This window comes from Cheilinus undulatus, linkage group 1 (genome assembly GCF_018320785.1).
Source record: "Cheilinus undulatus linkage group 1, ASM1832078v1, whole genome shotgun sequence".
NCBI classification, from domain to species: Eukaryota; Metazoa; Chordata; class Actinopteri; order Labriformes; family Labridae; genus Cheilinus; species Cheilinus undulatus.
The window spans coordinates 55798750-55813399 of NC_054865.1; the positions used below are offsets into that span (position 1 = coordinate 55798750).

At 39.8% G+C, this 14650-nt stretch overlaps 1 protein-coding gene across 1 annotated transcript in view; it reads right to left on the reverse strand.

The window, feature by feature from the left end:
* luzp2 (leucine zipper protein 2) overlaps positions 1–14650 on the reverse strand; it is a 364593-nt gene that overhangs the window by 85759 nt on the left and 264184 nt on the right. Inside the window, exon 6 of the mRNA XM_041791985.1 lies at positions 7563–7625. Coding sequence (XP_041647919.1) covers positions 7563–7625 — 63 coding nt within the window. The remainder of the gene's footprint in view (positions 1–7562; positions 7626–14650) is intronic.

The following is a 14650-nucleotide window of genomic DNA, read 5'->3' on the forward strand; positions in this document are numbered from 1 at the left end:
AAAAGTGGTGGGAAAAAAATGGCAAAAACGGCCAAACGATAGCAAAATTGGGCAAAAAAGTGGCAAAAAAGAAAACAAAAATGGGTTAAATGTGGCAAAAGTTTCCAAAAAAGTGGCAAAATGGGTCAAAAGTAGTAATAAGAAGTGGAAAAAATACAAAAAAGCAGCAAAATTGTGCAAGTTGTCAAAAGAAGTGTCAGAAATGGGTAAAAAAAAATGGTTAACTTGGTTGAAAATAGCATGAATTGATAATTTCCACACCAATTTCAACCCAATAATAGCTTGCCATGCTTTCAGCTCTTAATGAGGTAACTGTTAGCCAGGATGCTAGCACCAATGCTACTGATCCAACACACATTCACTAGTATCAAAATCTTCCTCCTCTTAATGTAGTTGTAGTCTTAATGTAGTAGATTCATTCTCAGGTGCCCATTTAAAACTCACCATTGTTTAATGTATGAGTCCCTGAACTGGCTTTCACCCAAATCTAGAAGAAAGTTTCACTGGATCCAGTTTATCTTTAAATGCAGTTATTTTAGTTTTCCTCCTTATTTGAAGTAATTCCTAATACCATTAATGTCTCAGTATAGATTAAGACACACAAGCAATCTATTTTTCCTTGTCCCCAGAATCACCAAAGAAATTGGTCGTCGTGCATTTAAATATAAAGCTCCATCTGACTGGAATAAGCCTCCTGATTCATTAAGATCAATTACATCTTTTCCTATTTTTAAGTCTTATTTATTTACTCATCTACAAATTACTTGCTCTTGTCTTTAATTTTGCCCTTTATGCTGTTATCATTGCTTTTTTAAGCAATTATTTTGTTGTTTCAATTTTACCTTTCTACCACTAAATATCACATGTAAACATATGTATATAAAACTCCTTTTTACAGGTTTATGTGTGTGACCACAGACTGTATTTCACTCTTTGCTATGTAGGACTGAAACTGTTTGATGGGGGACTGACTTAGCATTTGAGAGCATAGTGTAGGTGCATGAGTGTGTTTGTGTGTGTATTCTGTACTTTACGTTGTTTTGTTGTGTATTGTATTATTTGTTCTGTATATATGTCTGTAAGGACCCCCTTGAAAATGAGATGGTCCATCTCAAGGGGCTATCCTTCTAAATAAATAAATCAATAAAATAAATATCATCAATATATCCCAATTGGGGAGGTCCCATTCTCTTGGGTTTTTCGGGGGTCCAGCCAGATCTGTGGGCAGGCCTGGTTACAGTACTTGGCATGAAGTTGTAGTAATAACGTATTGTACAAATTCCCACGGCACACCTAGACTTGCCTTATGGCACACCATTTGAGAATCACTGTTATAAGCATATCTACGTTAGCATCTGTCAGAGATTGTGCACAAAGTTGCCAGTAAATTAAACAACACCTAACTAAAACCGGTGCATGCTGACACAGCAGGAGCAGCTCTGTGAGGGGTTTAATGTTCCGCTTTTGATGGAGCTAACTGTTTCAGAGGGCTGCTTCATCAACTTTAAATTAGCCTTAAGGCTGTATAAGTGGAGCCTGAGCAGCTTGAGTTACTCATGTTCTTGATTCTTTTATTCAGGAAACTGGCTTTGGATGTAGGTATGGATACAGCCAGCATCAAGGGAAGAGAGCATAGAGATGAATACAAACCACAAACCCTAAATGTCAAAAAAAACTGATGTGTGCTACAAAAGGGTGAGAGAGGAAATGGACAGCTGTGGCATACTCAAAAAACAGCTGGAAAATGCCACAGGTAACTAGATAATATGGTACCATGTGTGGGAGCACTGCTTGAAGACTAATGAGGGTGTGAGGTTCTACACTTTGTGAAAGACCGCATGTCCACCTTGTGCAGAGAGAATTTAGAGTCCATAATAACTCAAACAGTTGAGATAATCTTGATTGGTCTCTTCATGTAAAGGGCAATGCCAAAAACCAACAGTGAATGCCTGCGACCTTCGGTCCCATTTTTTGGGAATATGCTGCAGTCCTAAAATCAGAATTTGCGCATGTTTAAAACAAAGTTCATTGGTTTGAACCTTAAAGACCCTGTAAAGTCAAATCCAAAGTTTGTCTGAACACTCTAGATTTGTTTGAATCTGGTTGCTGTGAACATGTGAAAACACTGAGATCTACATGTGACTGAATTCTGGATTTAGACTGTTAGAAAGTTTTTCACCTCTTTCCTGGCTGGGTGTCATGTGGGCGGAGCCAATATGTGGGCTTAGTGGGGAATGACCCCGCCCCTCTAACACTACAATCTAAAATCACAGAGCAGTTCATCTCAGTCCAGTCTGTTGTTAGCTGATGTCACTGCTTTTATTGAAAGTCAACAGTCAGTTAAATGCTGTGTTTTTGTTAATTGTGAGGTAAATTTACCAAATCTATCAGCCACAGTGGTCTATGGATCATTGAACGTATCAGAACAGAGATTTGAGCCAGAAAACAGACTATGTCTCTTCTCTGGCACAGAGCCAGGCAGCTGCGCTGATCATAAGGTCAAAGGTCAAGGCAGGGCTAATAGTGAGTGCTTTCATCCAATCAGATTGTAACATTTTTTTAAATCTGAGAGGATTGTATTTCTCCTGAGTGGGCGTGGCTTCAACTCATTCAACAGACACGCCCACACCATCCCGGAGCAGATTTTACTGCCTCATTTTTCATGTGTTTGAAGCTTAATTTTATAACCTTAGAGATGTTTTATTGGACTAAAATTGAGTTTAACAAAATTTAAAGATAAACACTATGATCAATCATTTTGGATCATGTTTATTATTCAAACTAAAAGATGAGTAGATCCAACAGATTATTCATAGGGGACAGGTACTTTTCTTTAATGCACTGTTGGTCAGTCAGTCCGAGCTAAGATTGGGTTTCTAAGTCTTAAAGCGTATCTGATAAAAGGAGAAGAGAGGAGAAAATTAAGTAGCTGGAGTTAGTAATTTAAGGACACGGGTATTTCTGAAGGCTACGGATACCTAATTTAAGGGACTTAAATATCACATCAATTTCCCATTGGAGAACTGCCAGGCTGTATAATTGCTTGTCTTCACCTGAAAATGCAGACTAACAATTGTTCTGCCTTTCAAAAACCTTGACAACATCCTCTGTAGCATTGATCGAACATGCCTGAGCCGCCTCAGGGGACGTCAGGCTCAGGCTCCGTCCGAGGAAGCATATCTGTTTCCATGTCAAGGCTCCCATCCATCAATCTGCCTGATTCCGCTCTCTGTGGCAAACATCGAAAAATATTCCACATAGCATGGCCTCCATGAGGGGAATTCTTGGAATCACCATCTCCAGAACTATGTAACTATTGAGCACAGCGACTCTACAGCAGCAGCTGCACTCACTCCGGTGTGTCTTCAGGACACCAAGAGGACCTGCTGCCTTTTAAGAGGGCATGGCTAAATTACAGCATGAGCGGTGGTCAGCATGAAGGCAAAAAGCAGCAGTTCAAAGCTCAGCTCAAGGCTCCTCTGAAGATGTACACCTGCTGGACGCCCCTGACCGTAGCATCTAGCAGCAGAGTTTAGGAAAAAGGAAAAGTAGGCGACAGCAAAAAAAAAAAAGAAAAAAAAAAGATGCTTAAAGTGGTCTTACTAAAACCTGAGTTTCTCAGGTTGCACTGTACCACCATCAAAGAGCTCGCTGCTGGACACGAGTTGCTCTGAAATTCACTGGACAGCAAAAAATCAAACAAGTATGTGAGAAGGAGAGAGAGAGTGAGAAAAGACTGAACTTGACTCTGTCTAACCTCAGATCTGTGGTCTTTTTTGAGTTTACCTCCAAGTTTTCCAATCAAACTCACAATAAAAGGGAAAAAAAGCATGAATATCACACAAGATATCTACAATAGAGCTGTGTTTGGATTGTTTTTGTGATCATAGCACTGGGATTTACAATGGTGATTGTTACAAAATGATCAATGAGCATAATCAGAATCTTTTTTTTTTTTTTTGCAATGAAGAATGTAGTGCCCTCTAGTCATGAATAAAAATAAATGAAATCCCTGACGCGTCTGCACAGTTTGTTTTTCTTTCAGACACCTGTGCAGGTACCTGCAGAGAATAAACCTGCAGCTGCATCACTGTGCATGCTTAGTGAGATGATTTAGGTTTGTGAGACGATAGAACTGCATTTAGTGTGTGGAAATAATCACATGATGCCAGGCATACACGCTGTGATTTTCAGGCGATTCAGACATGATTTTTTGTTTTTTACTCACTTTGAAGTTGAGGAGACTTTCAGTTGGATTGTGCATGGTTTGCAGTGTACAGAGAGGGCACAACAGCACCACCAGCTCAGATTTCTGACGTGTTTGATAGTGAATCAGAATCCCCCAACTTTGGGCAGTTTTTCTTAATAAACTGTCGGGCAGTGTTTAAATCAGCATGAAAACAGCAGGAGTGCCTTTTTGATGTGTTTTCTTTAACTTTAATGAAGGAAATAGCCTAAGCAAGCAGGAAAAAAGGACCTCCAGCTGACATGACTATTTGTTATTATTTAGCTGCTAGTTGTGTTTTGCTGTTATGCTGCTTATGTGTGTTTTGTTGACGTGTGTGATTATGGGAAGGATGGAAATTAGACAGTCTATCTGAGTCATTATATTCTAATGAAATATTTAAGGTAAAATAATTGAATAAATATTCACCCTTTTAAAGGTGACTGTATCAAGACACCTGTCTGCAAGGTTCATTCACTTCATAATCAGTATTCCTGGCTACCATTACACCTTTAAGACATAGGAACACTTGAAGCAACTCAAAGAAAAGGTTATTGAAAAGTTTAAGTCAGGGGATGGATAAATAAAAATGTTCCAAGGCTCTGAACATCCCCCAGAGTTCAGTTAAATCCATCATGAAGAAATGAAGGAATATGGCACATGACTGATTGACCCCTGCAAGAAGGAGACGAGTGGGAGAGGCCGCCAAGACACCTATGACTACTCTGAAGGAGTTCCAAGCTTCAGCAGCTGAGATGGGAGAGTCTCTGTAGACAACAACTGTCACCAGTCAAAGATTTATGGGAGAGTAGCAAAGAGAAAGACACTGCTGAAGAAAACTCAGATTCAGTCTGGACTAGAGTTCACCAAAAAGGCATGAGGGAGACTCCATGGTCAAGTGGAAGAATATTCTTTGGTCTGATGAGACCAGAATGGCATTTTTTGGCCATCAGAAAAGAGTCATTAGACTGCACATCACCACAAACACACCATCCCCACTGTGAAGCACAGTGGTGGCAGCATCATGCTGTGGGGATGCTTCTCAGCAGCTGAGCCTGAAGGGCTTGTAAAGGCAGAGGGTAAAATGAATGTGGCCAAATATAGGAAAATCCTGCAGGATAGTCTTACTGGGACACAAACTATGGCTTGTGAAAAGATTTATTTCCAGAAAGACAATGACCTAAAGCAGGGGTTCTCAATCTTGGGGTTGGGACCCCATTGAGGGTCGTGAGACACTGAGATGGGGTCTCCAAATGCCTTAAAAAACTCAAAATATTTTTAAAAGTACACTTTTGCCACTCACCACCAATTTTGCCAAATTTTAACATTTTGCCACTAAAAACCAATTTTTTTCTCAATTTTAAACCATTTCCACCACTTTTCTTCTGCCTGTTTTTGCCACTTCTAAACCAAATCGTTCTACTCTCTGCCTATTTTTGGCTCTGTTGTCCAACTATTGCAAATATTAACCCCTCATTACCACTTTTTACATCACATTTCACAATTTGATATGCCAATTTTTGCCAATTCCACCCATTTCGTCCAATTTCTGCCTCAGCTAACCATTTTTTGCCAGTTTATATCAATTTTTCATCCCATTTCAACAAATTTCCACCTATTTTTGGCACCAAAACACCATTTCAGCCACTTTTTAATCCCCTTTTACCATTAAATATGCCTGTTTTTGCCACTTTAACCCATTTTTGCCATATTTCTTGTCATTTTTGTCACTTTTATCTAATTTTTGGCACTTCTAACCTATTTCTGCTACTTTTAAAATCCAATTTCACCACCTTTCCCAGCATTTTTTTCTCTACCCATTTTAGCTATTTTTAACATATTTTAATTCTGTATTTATCAAAGGGGATTTACATTTTTAAGAGGGCTAACTACTACATAAATGAATTATAAAGATATTTGTTTCTTTGATAAGCATATACTACAGCTTAACTTTACATGGACCATGATTTTTCCCCCCTAATGGACAGCCTTGTCTCCACATGACTATTCTTGAATGTGCATGGCTGTGTTCAGCCACCTTCAGCAACAGTGGGGGTCCCGGTCTCTGGAACCTTTATTTTGGGGGTCGCGGGGTGAAAAGGTTGAGAACCACTGACCTGAAGCATACAGCAAAGCTACACAGAAATGGCTTAAATACAACTATGGGAATGTTCTGGAGTGGCTGTGTCAAAGCCCAGACCTCAAACCTTGGTGAATTAGTGGCTTGACTTGAAAAGGGCTGTTCATGACCGATCCCTGTGTAACCTGACAGAGCTTGAGCAGTTTAGAAAAGAGATTGGAGTAAACTTTCAGAGTCCAGATGTTTGAGCCAGATTGAGACTTATCCACACAGACTCAGAGCTGTGATTGCAGCCAAAGGTGACTCTACTAAATACTGGCTTAAAGGGGGTGAATTTGTATGTAATCATTTATTTTCTATTACATATCTTTATTTAATTGACATAACCATGTAGAAATTTGTTTTCACTTTGAAAATAAAGATGATTTTGGTGGATTTTTGAGGTGTAAAAAGCTAAATTATATCAGCAAGGATTGCTTTATAAAATCATTGAAAGGGAAAAAAACATCCTCGGGGTGACTACTTTTTATAGGCACTGTATCTGCTGTGTTCAACCAATTGAATGATGGTGTCTAACCCATCTCATCATTGCAATCCTCATTCTTGAGCTAGACCAAATAACTGATCTGTCCTTATTTATAAAACCTAGCTCTCTTCTTCATATTTGTGTGATTTTATTCCTGTAAAAAGTGCTGGAAGGTACAGTTTTTATTATGTGACCCATTCACAAGACCAGCTTTTGTTCTCTGTCCCCAAGGTGTGTCTTCATATGGAGAAAAGCAGTTTTGGGTGTGCCGCTCCTGCAGCGTAGAGTCTGCTGCAGGAGGATTTGAGTCTGGGGAGCTGGTCTCTTTAAAACATTTCAAAATAGACTGAATGACTTGGAGGAAGATGCATGAAGTTGTAGATGCTTTGATTGATGACTTTCCGCTCCAGCATTGGTTTGAAGCTGTTTTGTGGGGTATGTGTGACTTGGAGAAACTGTATTTTTTCTGTTAGAGTTGGCAAAACAAATGCAAATAACCTGAATTTAAAGGACTAAAACACTGATTCACTCCACACAGGAATGTCCAAGTCTTTCCCTTACTGACTTACATCTTGTCAAAATCTGTGTTTTGTCACTATTGCTCACTCCAAAAGAAAACATCTTTCCTGCAATACCGTACCTTGCATTGCACAGATATCATAAAAAAGAACAATTCAGTGGTAGGAGCTGAGATATATTTCTGTGTGAATGTACTGATAAATAAACCTTACCTCTTCAGCATAGGCATCACAGAGTTTGTGTCCCGAGAGCAGCTTATTTTTCAAGCTCTTGTTCTGAAAAGAGAGCAGAGAGAAAACGAGGTGATGCCACTTGTTCCCGCCATGTGTTCCGCACTGCATGTTCCCGTAACATTTCTCGCTGGTTTATAAAAAGAACTATTGACTCAGTAGGCCTCACTTTCACCAGCAGGGCATTTGGCTGTCGAAGAGCTCTGACAGAAAGTGCTCTGCTGCCTTTTTGATTTGAGACGCGGCCGAGGAGCCGACAGGAGTGCCCTGTCTGAGCGTCTGAAAGAGCACTCGGGCTCACAGGCATCGGAAAGGTCAGACGTGAAGCTAGGGGCCAGACCTCCAGTGAACTTTAAACGTGATCAGTAAAGCTTTAAAATCAGTGACTGGCAGGCAGAGGAGAGATGCCAAAGCAAGGGTCACGAGGTGATAAGACGCTCACTGCAGTTTTCTAAACAGTATGGCTGCCTGAGAGCGAGTAATCAACAGGAAGCAAGGTTGGCTTTGACACACATATGAATAACTATAGGAGGATATCCTCCGGGTTAAAGGGGGGTGTTAAACAGCTTTCAGATATGTGAAATGGTGCTACAAGACACCTGAACAACACATAAAACTAGATGAAGTCATTCAATCTGTTTCATTTTATAAGTATCACATTTTTCCCTATTTTAGATACATGCCGGACCCCAGACACCCACATTTATTCAGATACAGTTTCAGTCTTACTGCCAAGTAGGTTCACACATATCATACAACATGTCTTGGAGCAAAAAATAAACATTAAAATAGCACATGAAGACTAAAAGCAGGGGAAACAGAGCTCCTACTGTCAAGAAACCTTAATGGACTAAATTATTACAACACATTTTTAAGTTAATCCATAAATGATGATGCAAAGTTTATGTTTAGAACCCAGCGTAGCGCCGGCTCTACGATCAGCATATTCATTTTTGATTGGCGGTAGATTTGAAACCGGATAAGATAGATCGATCATTCTTTTTGCATATGAAATCTGGGGAGTTACACTAACATTTCACTCATTCATCATGTTTCAGAGCACTTTTTCGTTGCAGTGATGGGTTTGTAAAAATACACAATAAAGCGCACATAACAAAAATCTTTATAAACGAGACCACTGGCATTTGCAGCACTTCCTATGTTGAAATAAACATCATCACGTTGTGGGCATGACCTGTCACATGATTCTTGTTTGCCCCTACCCGATAGCCCGATAGAGTTGAAAAGCAGTAACCATCTGCATGATAACCCCATTCAGGTTTGCAACGATAACATGAAAAACAAAAGCAAGATGTGACGTGAAGACAAAAATGAAACACACTGAGGTAAAAATAGCTCATATCAGAGTCTGCTGAGGGCCCCTCTTTAACCAGGAGCTGAAATATGTTACAATTTTGCAGACCAAAATGATGCACATCTGAGAAACAGGCTGGTGTTCATGGCATTAAGGACCTTGCCCAAGGGTCCTCACTGGATACTGATTTTGCCCAGATTAGAACTCAAAAGCACAATCTCCATAATTCAGAGATGCAAACCACTGAGCTACCTAGCTGCTTCAGAAATAAGATGTTATTACTCATTGTTTCACAGCAGTTGCATTATAATGAAGAACTTGAGAGGGGTTTGTCTGCAGACGTACATCTCTGACGGCCACTCACACAGGTCAGTCCTCTGAGACATTGTCTCTTCCTCATTCTAATACAGCAAGCATGGCGTACATAGCTCCGTTGGCTGCATAAACTACACAGAAAATATAGCAGCATAGCTAATAATAGTTACATAGCTAATTTAGGTACGTAGCCAATGTGGCTATTTAGCTAACATAGCAAAAGCTAAGCTCACAAAGCACCTAGGTAATCTACATGGCTTGTTCTCTACGCTAAAGCTCACATTGCTAAAGCTAACTGAGCTAGTCATGTTGTAATGTCAATTTTGTTGCATCGCTTTGTTAGCTTTAGCTAAAGCTAATAAAGCTAAAGCAAGCCACCATTTGTGCAGCTACTTCAAAAACAGGTCTTAATTTAATTCCAGATTAGACCTCTGACCTTTTTCTCTGTTTTATTTTTAAAATGTTGCTGAATTTTTAAAGGGGACATATAATGCCAAAAATCACTTTTTCAGGCTTTTCTAACACAAATATGTACCCCTGGGCTGTCCACAATCCCCTCGAGTACCAGAACCCCCCTGCCCCACCTCTTCTCCACCTTTCAGATAATGTGTGCTAAATCAAGCCGTAAAAGTAAAAGTCTAATTTTATGAGAACATTTTGGCCTGAATGGAGGTTTTAGATGAATGTCTGAGTTAGCTGTTCTAATTGAGCTGAATATTTAAAGAATCAAACAGTTTGAATTAGTTCAAATTTGTGAAAGAGGAAGAAAGAATGACATATACTGTGATGCTAAGCCTTCAAAGCAATAGTAATGGACGTTTAAAAACATCGGGGACTGACTAAACTGGATCTGTCTACAGAGAAAAACTTATTTATCATCCTCCATTAACAGAACACAGATATGACTGTTACTTCTTTGTCTGCTTTATTGATGAGATACTAGACTGAATTCATTTCTTAGGAGTTGATGCATAGTATTCTTTTGGAAAGTTTCAATATCCCTCAAAGCATTCTTGAGACATCATGTCCAGTAAGGAAGGATTTCAGTGCAACCATTGCAACCTTCCTCCACCCCAGCCACCTCCACTACATCTCATCAGTGTCCAGGTCCAGCTCCTCCGTGCCATCCCTTCATTGCCAGACCTAAACCGTCTCAACAGTGTCTGGGTCATGTCTGCTTCTGACCTTAGCCTACTCCTTCCATCACCACCACCAGTGTCTAGACTCCATAGAGGGATATCCTATCCTGCTGTCAGCCTCACTAATCCTTCAAGAACATAAAATCACCATTGTGCTATCCACCAGACACCTCACATTTCCAAACTTGTAAAATAAATTCTTATCTCATATTAAGTACCTACAGATTGAAACACCTTGAGTCAGAGTGAATAATTCTGCAAGTTTGAAGAAAACTCCTTGAAGTGTTCTTGATATATTGCATTCACATAAACGGCCCAGACAGAGACGGCGAGACAGTCAGACGACCCAAAAATACACAATGCGCCCGTCCTGGCTATGACTGTCACAGAGGTATAATAAAGTAATGGCACACCTAAGAGGGGGCATTTAAAGTCACAAGAGAATAGGATCTCAAGGCAATAAAAGCATTCAATGGGAGGGTATTTTCCTTTTTAATTGACAATGATCTGTTAGTAAGATTGGCCCCAAACCAACGTAATGTTCCACCCAAAGTGCCCATCCAGATCTCAAGATGACCCAATAAAGCAGCACAATGATCCATGACAAAAAGCTTGGCTGGGGTTTAAAAGAACTAAAATTGTACAGTCTCCTGCATGGGCAGTTAAGAGAAGGTCATTGGAGGCAGAATGTCTTCAGTGTGATTTAAAACAAGACTGACTGTCGCAGAAATGTAATCACAGTGCAAAAAGTGCAGTCCATGGTACGGCGTTATGCTCTGCACACAACATACTGCACCATAAATCAGAAACTATGCAACAAAATGCAAAAATCATATGATGTATGGGGGTGTTTCAGTGCATGCCTGGTCACTTTTGGATGAGGAAAATAAGGAGGAACCGGGGGGAAAAGCCATATATCCTCATAAAGATGAAAAAACACGCCTGGAATTCATGCCAGGCGCACATGTACAGGATATGTGCTTGTAATGGTTTATACTGCAGCAAAAACAGCACTTAAAGCAGGGGGTCTCAACCTTTTCAGTCCGCGACCCCCAAAATAAAGGTGCCAGAGACAGGGGACCCCCACTGTACCTGTAGGTGGCTGAACACAGCCATGCACATTCAAGAATAGTCATGTGGAGAAAAGGCCGACCATAAGGGGGATAAAGAGGTCAGCAAAACCATGGTCCATTGTGCAGTTAAGCTGCGAAAACCATATTTTATATTTAACCTAAAAAATAACCACTCTTATAAAAGAAACAGATATTTTTGTTTATTCATTTATCCTTCTTTAGATGAATAACCTTTTGTTAAAAACATCATTTAAATGGGTTTAAAATTGCAAAAATTGGTTAATAATGGCAAAAAAAAATGTGAAAAGGTGGTGAAATTGGATTTTTAGAACATACAGATGCAAGAAAAAGTATGTGATACCTTTGGGATTTCTTGGATTTCTGCATAAATTGGTCATAAAATGTGTTCTGATCTTCATCTAAGTCACAACAATAGACACAGTCTGCTTAAACTACTACTGCACAAAAATGATATGTTTTCATGTTTTTATTAAACCAAACATGTAAACATCCACAGTGCAGATTGGAAAAAGTATGTGAACCCCTAGGCTTATGACTTCTCCAAGAGCTAATTGGAGCCAGGAGTCAGCCAACCTGGAGTTCAATCAATGTGATGAGACTGGATGTGTTGGTTAAAGCTGCCCTGCCCTATAAAACACACACACCAGTTTTGAGTTTGCTGTTCTCAAGAAGCATTGCCTGACGTGAACCATGCCTCGCACAAAAGAGCTCTCAGAAAACCTATGATCAAGAACTGTTGACCTGCATGAAGCTGGAAAGGGTTACAAAAGTGTCTCTAAAAGCCTTGATGTTCATGTGTCCACGGTAAGACAGACTGTCTACAAATGGAGAAGGTTCAGCACTGTTGCTACTCTCCCTAGGCGTGGTCGTCCTGTAAAGATGACTGCAAGAGCACAGCGCAGAATGCTCAATGAGGTGAAGAAGAATCCTAGAGTGTCAGCTAAAGACTTACAGAAATCTCTGGCACATGCTAACATTTGTGTTGACAAATCTACAATAAGTAAAACATTAAACAAGAATGGAGTTCATGGGAGGACACCATGGAGGAAGCCACTGCTGTCCCAAAAAAAAAAAAAAAAAAAAACATTGCTGCACGTTTGAAGTTTGCAAAAGAGCACCTGATGTTCCACAGCACTACTGGCAAAGTATTCTGTCTATAGATGAAACCAAAATTGAGTTGTTTGGAACAAACACACAACGCTATGTGTGGAGAAAAAAAGGCACAGCACACCAACATCAAAACCTCATCCCAACTGTGAAATATGGTGGAGGGGCCATCATGGTTTGGGGCTGCTTTGCTGCCTCAGGGCCTGGACGGATTGCTGTCATCGACAGAAAAGTAAATTCCCAAGTTTATCAAGACATTTTGCAGGAAAACTTAAGAACATCTGTCCACCAACTGAAGCTCAACAGAGGATGGGTGATGCAACAGGACAACGACCCAAAGCATAGAAGTAAATCAACAACAGAATAGCTTCAACAGAAGAAAATACACCTTCTGGAGTGGCCCAGTCAGAGTCCTGACCTCAACCCGACTGAGATGCTGTGGCATGACCTCAAGAGAGCGATGCACACCAGACATCCCAAGAATATTGCTGCACTGAAACAGTTTTGTAAAGAAGAATGGTCCACAATTCCTCCTGACCATTGTGCAGGTCTGATCTGCATCTACAGGAAACGTTTGGTTGAGGTTATTGCTGCCAATGGAGGGTCAACCAGTTATACAATCCTAAGGTTCACATACTTTTCCCACCCTGCACTGTGAATGTTTACGTGTTTTGTTCAATAAAAACATGAAAACATATCATTTTTTGTGCAGTATTAGATTAAGCAGACTGTGTTTGTCTATTGTTGCTACTTAGATGAAGATCAGAACACATTTTAGGACCGATTTATGCAGAAATCCAAGAAATCCCAAAGGATTCACATACTTTTTCTTGCGACTGTAAATGGGTTGAAAGTGGCAAAATTAGATAAAAGTAGCAAAAAATACCAAAAAGAGGTTAAAGTGGCAAAAACAGGCACAAAAAGTGGTAAAAGGGGATTAGTGACTGAAATGGGTTTAAAGTGCAAAAAATTGGTGGAAATTAGGTGGTATGGGATGAAAAATTGATTTAAACTGGTAAAATTGGGATTACTGTGGTTTAAATTGGCAAAAAGGACTGTAAAAAGTGGTTCTTAGAGCCAATAATGGGTCGACAGAGGCAACAATCGGCAGAAAGTGGCAAAAATTGGTTTAGAAGTGGCAAAAACAGGCAGAAAAAAAAGTGGTGGAAAGGGTTTAAAATTGACAAAAATCTGTTTTAAGTGAAAAAAATAGCTAATATTGGCAAAATCGGTGTTACAAAGGGATGAAAAAGTGATGAAAAAGGGTTAGAATTTGTTTTTTTAAGGCATCTGGTGACCCTCTATCAGTGTCTTGTGACCCCCAAGGGGGCCCTGACCCCAAGGTTGAGAACCACTGACTTAAAGTATTATCATAGTCCTACTTTGAATGTGTCACCTCAAAGTTTCATGCATAAAGAAGGGAAATGTTCCTTCCTAGTCATCAAATCTTTGTAATCACATGCAGTTTCATGCAAAACAATCAGAGAAATTGAATGCTTTCCAGAAATGAGTTCTTTTTGAAGGGCTGGGGAAATATAAGCCAAATGTTTCACACATCTCTACAACATGTGGAAGGAAATGGAGCCTAAAATTGCTCCATTGGTTCAAGAAACAGAATATGGTCTCATAAGTTTGGATAATGACGGGGAATAACAGCCGCTGTAACCTCACTAAGCCTGGTGTCACTTCTGTTTTATCGAAAGAAACAAATGCGATTAGATGCAACTTTATCATAGCAACCTGCAGAGATTTATTAACCTTTTTCAGTGAATCAACAGCACATTTAAAATTCCTAATGAGTTTATCAATGGGCTAATTACCTGAAGCTAAGAGTCTATTCTTCAAACTCATCCAGCAGAGCTCAAGTCAGAGCGATGAATATTCATTCAGGAAAAGTAGAGCCCGTAATCAAAGGAACCAAAATAGAAGTGCTGCAGAAGATGACTGTTGCATTTCTTATGCAGCACAAACTGTGTGTTAGCTATAAACAGGTGCACATAGACCGTTTTATGATTAGGCAGAAATTGGCAATTTCCTGGGGCCTCTCTCTCCAAGGACATAGTCATTATAGGCATACATTTCATATACAGTACATGTCTA